This window comes from Herpailurus yagouaroundi, unplaced genomic scaffold (genome assembly GCF_014898765.1).
Source record: "Herpailurus yagouaroundi ecotype Mexico unplaced genomic scaffold, PumYag 100, whole genome shotgun sequence".
Taxonomy (NCBI): domain Eukaryota; kingdom Metazoa; phylum Chordata; class Mammalia; order Carnivora; family Felidae; genus Herpailurus; species Herpailurus yagouaroundi.
In genome coordinates, this window is record NW_024412391.1 from 41,428,387 (window position 1) to 41,441,173 (window position 12,787).

Consider the following 12,787-nt stretch of genomic DNA (forward strand, 5'->3'; position numbering starts at 1 on the left):
GAGTCGAGTGTTAGGAACAGAGCAGTCAGGTACTCAGTAAATATATACTGCACGATTGAGGGCTACATCAGTACTTTTCAGTCACGCGTCTATCCTGAGCGAGCCAAACAGGCTTAGAAAATGAAGAACCAAAAAATGGACTGCCTGGGCAAATGATACAAATCAGACACAGTGACCGAAGCCACTGAAATTCTAGTTCTTGTAATGGTGGATGAGTGGTTGGGGCCCAACTCTTCCTCAGAGAAAAAAGCCGGAATAAAGACGAAAAATGCCTTCTTAAATACACGGAAGAATTAGAACCTAGAGAGACAAACATAAAAGCTGCTTTTGTCCCGAGAGCATCTGTGGACCTGTAAGAAACAGCTAGCAACTCTACTGCATTCCTGGCCTGCTATAACAGCTAGGGAGGCCGAAGTCAAACCCTGGGTCTTCCAAAGGAGCAGGCTATGACGAACAATCCCCACTTTAAGCTGAGGTCTCAAAGACCTGTTATGGTCAGAATGCCTGTGTCCCTGCAAAGGTCAGGTGTTGAAATCCTAACCCTTGAGGTGACAGATTAGGAGGTGGGGACTTTGGGAGGTGATGAGGTCATGAATGCGGAGCCCTCGTGAATGGGATCAGTGCCCTGACAAATAGGCCCCAGAGAGATCTCCCTCTCCTTCCACCATGTGAGGTTACAGCCAAAAGCAGCTGTCTGTCTAGGAAGTGGGCCCTTACCAGACACCAAGTCTGCTGGCACCTTGACCTTGGACTTCCCGGCCTCCACACCTGTGAGAAATACATGTCTGTTGTCTACAAGCCACTCAGGTTCCGGTATTTTGTTACCGCGGTCTACGTGGACTACAACAGCCTTTGAACTAGAAACAACCAGAGTTGCTGGCCTTTCATCACCTGGAGAGTTCCAAGAACTACAAATCTCACATTGCTTGAAGGTGTCTCACGTGATAGGACCCCCAAGCCCTGGCAGAAACAGATCAAAATCCTCTCTGGAGGAAGGTGCCATCACCTCAGGCCTCAATGTGTTCCTTTTTTTTTTTTCCTCCCTAACATTTATTTATTGTTCAGAGACAGAGACAGAGCATGAGCAGGGGAGGGGCAGAGAGAGAGGGAGACACAGAATCCGAAGCAGGCTCCAGGCTCTGAGCGGTCCGCACAGAGTCCGACGCGGGGCTCGAACCCACGGACCGTGAGATCACGACCTGAGCGGAAGGCGGACGCTCAACCGACTGAGCCACCCAGGTGCCCCAGGCCTCAATGTATTCCTATATACAAGTTTTCAAATATGATAACCAGCACACAGAGAGAATCCAACACGAGGAAACCAGATACCAAGGGTGACAGCCAGTTGACCAAAGATGGCCAAACCGATTCACAAGCCTTGAGATGCTGGAATGTCAGACGTGGTCTATGACGCAGCCATGCGATCGGGCCTGCTAAGTTCAGGGAACCGAAGGGCAAGCTTGAAAACTGCAGCCGAGGAGTAGACACTATTTTAAAAGAACTGGAAAAAAAAAAAATCCAGAGCAAATACCATGGAAGGTGTAGCATATTCACAGTGGGCTGAGATGCGGAACTCAGAGGACTTGTCATCACAACAGTAATCTGACTTTATCTTCCAATCAGGATAAAGGAAATAGGTAATCTTCAAAACAGGGGTGAGAATTCACTTCACGTGTTTTCAGCGGGAACAAAACCAAACTGTCAGCTAGCAGGAATAGACAGATTCCTAAATCCTGTGTTGGAGCTCGGGGGAGGAAGCAAGCTCTCTACAAGAGAGTTTATCAGAAGAGAAAAGACCAGAGCCAGTATCCAATGTCCTCCTTCTCCAACCCTACAGATATGGAGGCACACACATCCTGTATACAGCCTTCTGGCAGCCCCCCAAATCTAGACCCCCACCACGGACGAGAACCTCCATAGCTTCCACAAATTGTGACCTTAAGTCTACTGGACAAGAGCAGGAATACTCAGAAGTCTCATAGAGGCTCTGTCTGCTTCCCACCCTATCAGAGACTCTTCACTCAAGTGATGCTAGAAATAACCATCATTCCTGCAACCAACAGCTGTGTCACATCCCGTTCCCCCCTCCCTCTCCGCCCTCACCCTCCCTCCCCGAGCTGCTATCTTTAAGCCACAAAGCAGACAAGAGAAAAACAATTAGTCACCCCCAGGCCTTGCCCACTTTCCCCACCACCCGTGTGATTCCCAGCACAATCGCTGCAGAAAAGAAGCCGGCTCTGGAAGCCAAGCAGGCACCTACAGGTCTGAAAGACTTGAAGACTTTTTCCAAGACTTCGTGGAGCGTCTTCTTGCCGCAGGAGGAGATGTAGTCTTGTGCTAGCTGCAAGAAGGGCAGGCAGTCCTCGCTCTCACTCCACACGTGCTGCGCGCCCACAGGCGAGGGAGAGGAGAGAACAAAGACACACAGTCATTATTACACTCGGTGTGAAATACAGACAGCCAAAAAGATTTTTTTTTTTTTTTTTTGCATTCCATAAATTGGAAGGCCTCTGTTCCAGGGTAAAATTCCCACATTCGTTCTCGATTTGCTCGCATTGAAGGGGACGAGAAAATGCCTACCCTACGGGAAACCTCCATGCTTTCAGTCCATAGTCTCACCTGCTCAATTCGCCATCAGATCCGCTGGGGCGAAGCAAAAAAAAGCAGTGGGATCCATATCCGCTCCCCCACCCCTGCCCCACCCAACCATTTCCATAGCCCTTCTCGGGCTGGGTAAGGAGGGTTTTAAAGCAGCAGGGAGGAGAAACCAAGGGTTTGCATGATCCTTGGCTTTGCCTTCAGCTGTGGCTGAAGGATTAATTAAGCATAATCTGTAACCATTGACTTGCAATGAAACATTCTTCACCCAGAGCAGCCTGCAGAGCGGGGGTGATGGTAAATTTACTTCAAAATGAAATGAATTTAAAATCAACAACAACAAAACAGAATGAAACAAAATGACTTAAAAAGAACACACAGAGGGGCGCCTGGGTGGCTCAGTCAGTTGAGCGTCCCGCTCCGGCTCAGGGCACGATCTCATGGTTCGTGAGTTCGAGCCCCGCGTCAGGCTCTGTGCTGACCGCTCGGAGCCTGCTTCGAATTCTGTGTCTCCCTCTCTCTCTGCCCCTCCCCTGCTCACGCTCTGTCTCTGTCTCTCTCAAAAATAAACAAACATTAAAAAAAAAAAAATTAAAAGAACACACAGAAAAGCCACCACTCCATCACTGGGAAGCAAAGGCTTTCGGAAAGCTCACCTTCTCTTAGGATGCATTAAGGCGGCATTGCTTCACAACGTCAACATGCACCAAGGACCTGGTTTTAGGTTTTACTTTTTCGTAAGGCTAGACACGGTATATTGGTTTTGTTTGTTTGTTTGTTTGTTTTCCCATGTGAGGACACTTGTTTTAGCACCTCTTTAAGACGAGATAAGTCTCTCCCATAAATGTTCAGGGATCTGGAATGAGCCCAAGAAACAGGCTGAGAGATCTGGGGGCAGAAGCCCCCCTGCTCTGCACATCTGAGCTGGGGAGAGGCACTGGGCTACTAGGGTAACATCAGGGTGTCTAACCAAGAGTCACTGTTTAGGGGGGCCCGATCAATGACAGTGCAGAGGCACGGGAGAGAGGAAGACATCCAGAAGTTAAAGCAAGAAGCAGAAATGAGGCAGCAGGAGACAAGATCCATTTGGAGAAATGGTCCACGTCTAGCACACACTGGCTCCCTTCCATTAATATAATGATTAGGGCATCACCCCAGAGAGTTCCATGTCAATCACTCAAGAAACATTTTACCTCCTTCCTTCTCATTGGCGCACTTCTAAGGACTGGACCTATAGACTTAACTGCTCAGATCCAAGAGGCTAACTAGACGCTGATGTGCCCTTTCCACTCCAGTTATCTGTGTTTCGTAGATGGAAAGGTCCATTTCTGACACATGCTGCTTGAATTCCAGCAGACTTCTAGAGGAGCTTTTGGCTCAACCTAGCGAAGACAACTTCTGGCTTCTCTAACTCCAACATGAGTCCCTATGAATTAGAGACCCTTAAGAGTTGCTGAGCAGCTGAAATGCCATTTATGTAATGGTAGTTTCTTACATTGTATGAAAGGATGAGTACAAAGTGCTTTTATAGCCATTATCACACTTGATTCTTAATCAGTAGGGATTCAGCAAGAACAATAAAGTCCTACTTTAATGTAAGTTCTGCTCAGCACCCATTTTCATACTCGCATTTTTAAAAGTTCCAGCATATTTAAAATCCTTATCCAAGTTAAAGATGGGATTAACATCTAGGTGAAGATTAGAAAAAAACGTAAGGGGCGCCTGGGTGGCGCAGTCGGTTAAGCGTCCGACTTCAGCCAGGTCACGATCTCGCGGTCCGTGAGTTCGAGCCCCGCGTCGGGCTCTGGGCTGATGGCTCAGAGCCTGGAGCCTGTTTCTGATTCTGTGTCTCCCTCTCTCTCTGCCCCTCCCCCGTTCATGCTCTGTCTCTCTCTGTCCCAAAAATAAATAAACGTTGAAAAAAAATTTAAAAAAAAGAAAAAAACGTAAGAAGTTTCTTAAGTCCCTGGCTGGCATGCAGTGGGCGTTCAATAAATGGTGGCTGGGAGTGTCCTCTTTCCCCTTCTGTGTCGGCAGGAGAATGGGGAGGAAGGGGTAGGGCTGGGCTTTCCATGTGCCACAAGTCTAAGGGCCCCCACTGCGCAAATGAGACACCCAGTGTGACCTCACTGAGAACACTCCCCAAAGCAACCTGGGTTATTGTTAATTCCGAAATAGTGTATCTATGAAAACCTTGTATACCTATTTTCTAAAATACATTTGGACCTTAAATTACAAAGTAAACTAAGGAAAGTGGGATCACTCAAGCAACAGAATCGCACCGTATCCACTACTACTTGGAAATCAGACAGATTCTTTAAGTGTTTCTAGGGCATTTTTTAACATGTAACGTTTATTTATTTTTGAGAGAGAGAGCTTATGTGCTTACGAATGGGGGAGGGGCAGGGAGAGATGGGGACAGAGGATCTGAAGCTGTCTGGGCTACTAGCACAGAGCCCCATGCGAGGCTCGAACTCATGAACTGTGAGATCATGACCTGAGCTGAAGTCGGACACTTAACTGACTGAGCCACCCAGGCGCCCCTGAGTGTTTCTAGGGCATTTCTAACCTCGTGAGGAGAGTGTCCGTGCCACAATTTTCATGACTCCGCTTTTGGAGCTATTGACTTATGAGTATATTTTGGGGAAGGAAGACCTAACACCTGCCGGAAGAGCCTTCTGTCCAGGCGGCCTACATTTACTTCATTTGGCTGTCTAATTCACCCTGGATTCTCAGTCATGCTGGTTTTGGTGGCTTAAACAAGTTTTAACCGAATCTCCGCCCATACGATAACGTGAGGCTGCACGGGGTTTGAAATCGGATAGACCCACGTGGACATGGGTGCTCAGAGGACATCGTTTGTTAAATGCTAATTGGTTCAGATCCATGGTATCTCGTAACACAAAGTATTGCTGTATTTATTGCAACTGTTTCCTTCCACATTTGATCAAGCCGGTTCTCAAAGAGCCATAAAAAACAAGGTAAGATGAACCAAAAAATGAGTCCGTAGTTGGGAAAACGATGGGAGGAAAAGTATATAAAACCAAGTGAGATTAGGACAAACAGGGCCAGGTCAACGGACCTGGCCACCTGTTGCGGATGGGACACAGTTGTCGCTGTAGCTTACTACAGGCCTGTGCGATTGGTGTCCCACGGCAGTGTCCCCAGATAAAATAGATGTGCTCTTCAGAGCTATCAGGCAACGATGGTAATCTCCCAGGAAGAAGAGAAGGGCCCGTTCTAAAACCAGGAGACAGCAGAGAGACTGGTGGCTGGGCAGACGCTCCTGAAAACAGATTCTGGGGTCTAGTCTTAAACAAAGACAAGTGGATGACTGGAGACCCGGAATCCCGCACCCCAGGGCGTGACCAACAATGACTTCAACTTGGATATTGAACCAAACGGCCACTTTGGCCATGAAAAAAACCACAGCAGGGGTCAGAGAACCTGTGGCTTTGAACAATATAACTCCCTGGCAGATATGAATCTGGACACAGAATGTACTGACTTTCTAACCGTGTAGTGAGAGCCAGGGTGCCTGTTAGAATAGGAGGAATGCCAAGAGAAGGCTTCCAAAAGAGAGGCCAGCGGTGGTCCTGTGGCTTCGGCCAAGTATCACGACACCACCCCCCCACCCGCACCCCCCGACTTATTAAAACACAAGTGTGGGGGCGGGGGGGGGGTGGCACCAAGAACCTGCAGTTCCAGCAAGTTCCCAGGTGAAGCTCATACTGCCGGTTCTAGAGAACACACTTTGAGAACCAGAACTCTGACTCATCACATTTGGGGATAGAGGGGCAAAGGTGGAAATCCCTGGTGAGAACTTTGATTTTAAAACAAGCCATCCGTGGCCCTTCTTTCTGTCATTAAGTTGGACCAGAGGTTATCATCAAAGCTTGCCCAGCGTAAGACAATACAACCAGGCCATCTGCACAAAGGGGACCGAGCACCTTCTGTGTTCTATAGTGTAGATGAGAATATCCAGCTCATCCAAAAATGGTATCCGATCACTTCGGCAATTCAATCCGACAGGTATCTTTTGGGGCACAGCCTGTGCTCCTATTGTTCTAACACCTGGGGACATGGCATGTGGCTTCCTGGGGCTGCGGCACAGTGGGGGATCCCGGGGGAGGGTGGGCAAAGAATGCACCTGTTTCTCCTCCCTGGACTCAGTTATCTGAGTCAAAGGGCCATTTGAGGGCCGAAGGGCCTCACTCTTGCTGCGTGGGTTTTCCGCCATCATTAGGACCAGGGAGTCCATTCTGAGTTGGGGCGTCCTAACCCAAAACTCCACGCTGTCCATCGAAGAGATGGTGGGAGAGAGGAGGTACAAGCTGTCTCACGCCCCCGATAGGATTCTGCCCAGGGTAAGAAGAGTGCGCCGCCAGGCCTACGACCTGCTCCGTGTGCCAAGCACCGAGATGTGTCGCTGGGGAGGAAACTGAGGCTCAGAGAGGTTAAGCAACGTGTCTGTGGTCACATGGGGAGCAAGGGGCAAAGCCAAGACGTCAACAGCAGTGGGCACGCCTTCAACCTGAGCCTCAGCTCCCTCCTTTGTAAGTCACAGAAAATACCACTCCTCACAGGATAGTCATAAAGATGACAGGAGATCCCCCGTAGACTGCCTCTCATTTAGCAGGAGTCCACAGTGCTCATTCCCATCTGTTTAAACTCACGGGAGCGTGACTTTACCCTCCTCAGGATTACCGCTCCGTGAATATACTAAGGACATGCATACTTTTTCCCTGAAAAAAAAATCACTCTATGTGAATAATGCACAGCCACTGTGGAAGGCTTTACAGTTGGTTACCACTCTTCCTCATTGGCTCCTCACAATAATGTAATACACATAGGATTATCCCCATTTGACACAGGAGGAAACGGAGGGTGAGTCTAACTTAGACATGAAGGTGCTTTTTTCCCCCCTTATGAAATGATGCAATCTCATTTAGAAAAGTTATATTTTTTTTTGCTCCAAAGTGAAAAGGTTGTTCTTTGGTCACACAGGTAAGGAGAGGGACAGGCCCAGGACAAAAATCGGGGAGGAATATATATAAATAACAAGCATAGACATACGTATAAAATTAAATCTCGTGGTCCTTCTATAAATAAATAGAATGACATTCTTTAATAGAATTAAATGACATTCTTGAATAGAATGACAACCGCTGTCTTTGTTTTTATACTGAGGAGAGATTAAACTATACAAAATTTTAAATCCAAACATGTTTTTGATGGGTTGGCAGAAAAAAAAAAACAGGACAATAAGGCAGCTCATCCCTTCTCCAGGCACCGGGGAGGGGCAGGGCTGTGCTCTTTGTTCAGAGTTCTTGCTCCTGGCCTAGGACAAGGTGGGAGAGCCGCTGGGGCTGCCAGGGCCAGGAGAGAGTGCACACACGTCCCTCTGTCCGGCTGCTATGTGAGCGGCTGCCAACACCCCACTCCTCGAACCTGCCGAAGCCCTCAGGTCCTTCTGGGTTGGCAGAAGGTAGCACGCCACGCTCTCGGCCCCCTCCCTGTCACACCTGTAGAGCCAGGCAGGGTTGGCTCTGTCCCTGAAGGCCCAACACAGAGGGCAAAGGCAGCTGCATTTTATCCCAGGATCTGACCTTGTGTGCTGTCCACAGAGAGAAGCCTGAATCAGGGCAGCAGTTTGGAAAGGGACAGTGTGAACAGAATGGCCTGTGAGCTGAGAAGAGGGAACAGTGCACAAGGGACCCAGGAGCTGCCAAAGTGGAGGGAAAACAAAAGGAAGTCCTTGTTCCCAAGGCCCCTGGAGATCCTGGCTTGATCCTGCCTGTGGGACATGCCTCATGGTGCAAATGACAAGCCTCTGGACTTGAGTTTCAGTCCTGCCTGTCGCTTCTTAGTGCTATAGTCCTGGACAGATTCCTTAAACGGAGCCTCGGTTTCCCAGCCTATAAAATGGGGATAATACCTAAGTCAGAGACTTTTTGTGTGAGGCCCACTAGGAAGCTGCCCTTGAACCCGCAGTCTGAATGTCACTCCTGGGATGCTGTGTCTTCAGGACAGGGCCGTGGATTCGAGTTGCTCTACCATTTATTAGTTATTATTCAGTGGAAAAGCTAGTACACCTTGCTGGGTATCAGTTTCTCCATCTGCAAGATGGAGAAAATTACAGCGAGGGCCTCGTGAAATTACCAAGATTAACTAAGTACACACACACAAAGTACACAGAACTGTGTCTGCTATATAGTAAATTACACACGTGGCAGTTACTGTTCTTTGAAGCTGTCGTTCTTGAAGTTTAACACCTGTCTTCTTCGACATCATTCACTCATTCATTCTTACGAACGTGGACTGAGCACCTGCCACATAACCGACGCTGCTCCAAGTTCTGGGACACAGTGCTAAAGACAGAAAATGCCACTGCTCTTCTGAAGCTTATTTTCTCCCTCCTCATGGGGGGCGGGCAGAAAATACACAAGAGGGTATCAAGTACTAATGAATGCTACGATTTGAATAAAAGAGGGTGAGGTGAAGGAACGTGTGGCCAGGAAGTCATCTCTCAGGCCTGAACAGCATAAAGGAGCTACCCACGTAAAGAGGTGGAGGCAGAATGTTCTAGGCAGAGGGGACAGCAAATGCAAAGGCCCTGAGGCAGAAATGAGCTTGGCATGTCTGAGGACCAGAAAAGCCATTGTGGCAGGAACACAGTCATCAAGGAGGAAGAGTGGTCCAAGAGGAGGTCAGAGGGGTGGCAGGAGACACATCACGTAGGCGCTTGAAGCCAGGGCAAGGCTCAAGTTTTACCGTGAAAGTTATAGGAAGTCAGTTTAGGTGAGGTCATAGATCATGACCTGGATTATATTTGAAATCCAGAGTGATTGCTGTGTGGAGACTGCCAAAGAGGTATTAATATCACCACCCCTATTTTAGGCACTGGGAAGGTACTAATGTTATCATCCCTCATTTCCAGATGTGGAAATCAGGGCATAGAGGGATTAAATAACTTTCCCCAATGCACACAGTTAGACATGGGGGGCTGAGGTACGAACCCAAGTAGCCTGACCCGAGACCTTTGCACCCCTGACCACTATGCTACACTGCTTCTCAGCTGGGTACAATGGCCCCAGGAAAGTGAGGGCAGACATCCTATTCTAGGAGGCCCTGGCCTGGTGAGCAAAGTGAGCCCTCAATAAATGTTTGATGAATGAACAAATGAATGAATCATGTGAAAACACTTGTAAATTGAGAAATGCTATGTAAATATTCTTAATGTTAATCTTTTGGATTAGAGGAGTTCCATTTATCTCAAATTTCTTCTAATGCTTATCAGATTTTCCTGGGAAAAGGACAAGGACAGAGGTAGGACATTTACTTCATGCCTCAGTCCCTTTAACTAGGGGCAAACAGCAGCTTGACCAACCTGGTCTGGGGCAAATGTGAGGAGAGATCTGGGCTAAGAAAAATCTGGTGGTTGGCACCCTGGCTGTTATGGCCTCCAGAAACTTTACGAATGTTCCAGTATTGAGGTGCCTGGGTGGCTCAGTCAGTTAAGCATCCAATTCTTTTCTGCTCAGGTCATGATCTCACAGTCATGAGACTGAGCCCGGAGTCAGGCTCGATGCTGGGCACGGAGCTGGTTTGAGGTTCTCTCTCTCCTTCCTCCTCTGCCCCTCCCCCACTTGCACATCACGTATTCTCTCTCTCCTCCACCCCGCAAAAAAGAAAAAAAAAGAATCTTCCAGTCTACCCAAGGTATTACTTTTTCCTCCTATCTTCTTTCTTATCTATTTCATTTAATTATGAAGAAGCAAATGAAGATGTTCAAGCATTTTACTCATACAGGTGAGAAAACATTTAAAATATATTATGAGTGGCCTTGAGAAAGGTGTGATATGCATAATGTTTTGCGATGATGGTTCTCTTTGGAGTAATTTCTTTGGGTAGGTCTACTGCAGTTCCAGCAGGAAGGCCATGTGGAACTCTCCCCTATAAAATCCAGAACCTTGAGTGATTCTTGCTCTGTCTCACACAGTAAGGGGGGGAGGCGGGGGAAGACCACTGGCAGACTAGGCTTAGAAGGAACTCCTAATCAAACCCTAACATGGTAGCTAGTTGGTCACTGGTGCCCTTTCCAGCGTATCCCTGGGGCTTTCTCACACGTTCGCAACGGAGTAAATCCCTTTCGAATGATCTCCCATTTTTCTCAATAACAAGTAACACTTTTTTTAACTACAGTTAACCGTGTTCTTGCCTATATTTATAGCTTACTTGTTCTTCACAAGTAACGGTGATGCAGGTGTTCCGATGAACCTCATGTTACAGGCGAGAAAACTGAGGCTTTAAAAAAAGAGACAAGCTCTGAACTCTGGGAAAGCCCAGATCTTAGGAGATGGTTCCGTGTTTCAGCTGTCGGATCATCACCCAGGTGCTGGTATCATGCCCATTGTTTTGATGTGTACACTGAGCTGGGGGAAAGGCATCTGACCGGTCACACAGGCAGGGAACTCAAATCTGGCTGTCACCCAAGGCCATCTCTCTTCTAGTGTCGCACTTTTGGGGCCCAGGTGGCTTCTTCTCGTCCCGCGGGGTTGGGTGCCGGTGGTGGGAAGGGCGTGTCTTACTGTCATGTCGTACACAAGCCCTCACCTCTCTGGGGGCCGAGGAAGGCGGTCTCGCTGTCTCTCTAACTCCTTCGCGAACTTCCCGTGGGTTTGCAGGGGCGCGCGGCCGCCGGGGCCTGGGCCCCGCTTTGTCTCACCCCACCTGAGGAGCCGGCGCCAGGCCGCGCCTCGGCGCCGCCCCACCTCGGTCCGCAGGGGCGGCAGCAGCGCCAGCTCTAGGCTCCAGCCGGCGACCACACGGTAACCCGAGCCCACGGCCGCCTCCATCTTACATTTGGGGACCATTATTTTTTTCCCCGTCCTTACAAACCGTTAAAGGAGCGCCATCCTCGCCCGTTCCCCGCACCTCCCACCCCAACTCCTCTGCCCGCCGCATCCCCTTCCTAAACTGCCAGCGCCAAGATCCCAAGTGGGCGCAGGATACAAAGTCGAAGATCTGGACATCACAGTTCCAGGTCCCGGTCCCTGCTAGCACAGGACCCGAGTGGGGTGGGGGAGGGGGGATTCCTCCCGTCTGGCAAAACCGGGGGCCTTCGCCGGGGCCGCAGCCGCCGCCTCCGCCGGACGGAACCAGCTCGGGCCCCGCACACCTCGCTGGAAGCTCACAGAGGAGCAATGGACGCACAGGAGGAGAGGGGGATAGGCGTGCCCGCGAGCGTGTGTGTGTGTGTGTGTGTGCGTGTGTGTGTGTGCCCGCGCACGCGCGTGTGCGTTTTCTAAGATCCGAGGTGTAATTCCGCAAAGAAGGTCCTGGAGATGGGGCATCGCTAGTGTGGACAGAGGCTTTGTGTCCAAACCCGCGGCGCAGAGGATAGCACGGGGGCGGGGGAATCTCCCGGGCGGGGACGACTGGAGGAGTTGCGTCTGCGCATCGGGAGGGGGACGGGATTCCTCGCCCCGACGGGACGCCCGGCCGTAGGAAGCTCGGGACTCCGGGCCCTGCGGGACGGTCCGTGCTCCCCGGCCCGGGCGGGCGAGCGGCGGGGACCCTCGCCAGAAGCTCCCAGCCGAGCACAGCGCGCGGGCCGCAGGGTCGCGTCCTCGAAACAGCCCGCCCCAGCCCGGCTTCCCGGTCCTAAGGGCGCCCCTGCCCGCCGCTCCCCGCCCCCCGCCCCCGCCAACGCTGACACGGCCGAGCCGGGCGGGTTACGCCCCCACCCCGCGCCCACAGCCTCCCGGGCGTGCGGGAGCTCGGACGCAGGGAGGCGGCCGCGCGTCCACTCCCGCGCGCTGCAGCCGTCCCTCCCCCCCGGCACTCACAAAATTGTCCCCGCAGCCGTTGTCCGGACACAGCACGTAGAAGGAGACGCCGGGGTCGGCGTAGAAATCCATCCTGCGCTCGGTCTCTTCGGTGGCGATGAGCTCGAAGGGCGTGTTGGAGCACCATTTCTCCGCAACGTCAGCCAGCTGCTGGAAATCCATCCTGGCCCGCCGCGCCCGCCGCTCGCTCAGCCTCCTCGCGCGCCGCCCGCCTCCCGCTCCCTCCGCCGCCCGCCCGCCCTCCTCTCTCCTCGGGCGCCCTCCTCCCGGGCGGGCAGCGCGCGGCTCCGCGGGCTCTCGGGCAGGCGGCGGGGCCGGGCGGCGCGGCTCCCTCCGGT

General features: G+C 50.9%; 1 protein-coding gene across 1 annotated transcript in view; it reads right to left on the reverse strand.

Moving 5' to 3' along the window:
• The window catches only part of MTURN (maturin, neural progenitor differentiation regulator homolog), a 29,189-nt gene extending 16,507 nt beyond the window's left edge, over positions 1-12,682 (reverse strand). Inside the window, exons 1-2 of the mRNA XM_040472350.1 lie at positions 12,450-12,682; positions 2,261-2,383 (exon numbers count right to left, since the gene is read on the reverse strand). Of these exons, the coding sequence (XP_040328284.1) occupies positions 2,261-2,383; positions 12,450-12,611 (285 nt within the window). The 5' untranslated portion in view covers positions 12,612-12,682. The remainder of the gene's footprint in view (positions 1-2,260; positions 2,384-12,449) is intronic.
• Between the last annotated feature and the right edge of the window lie 105 nt (positions 12,683-12,787).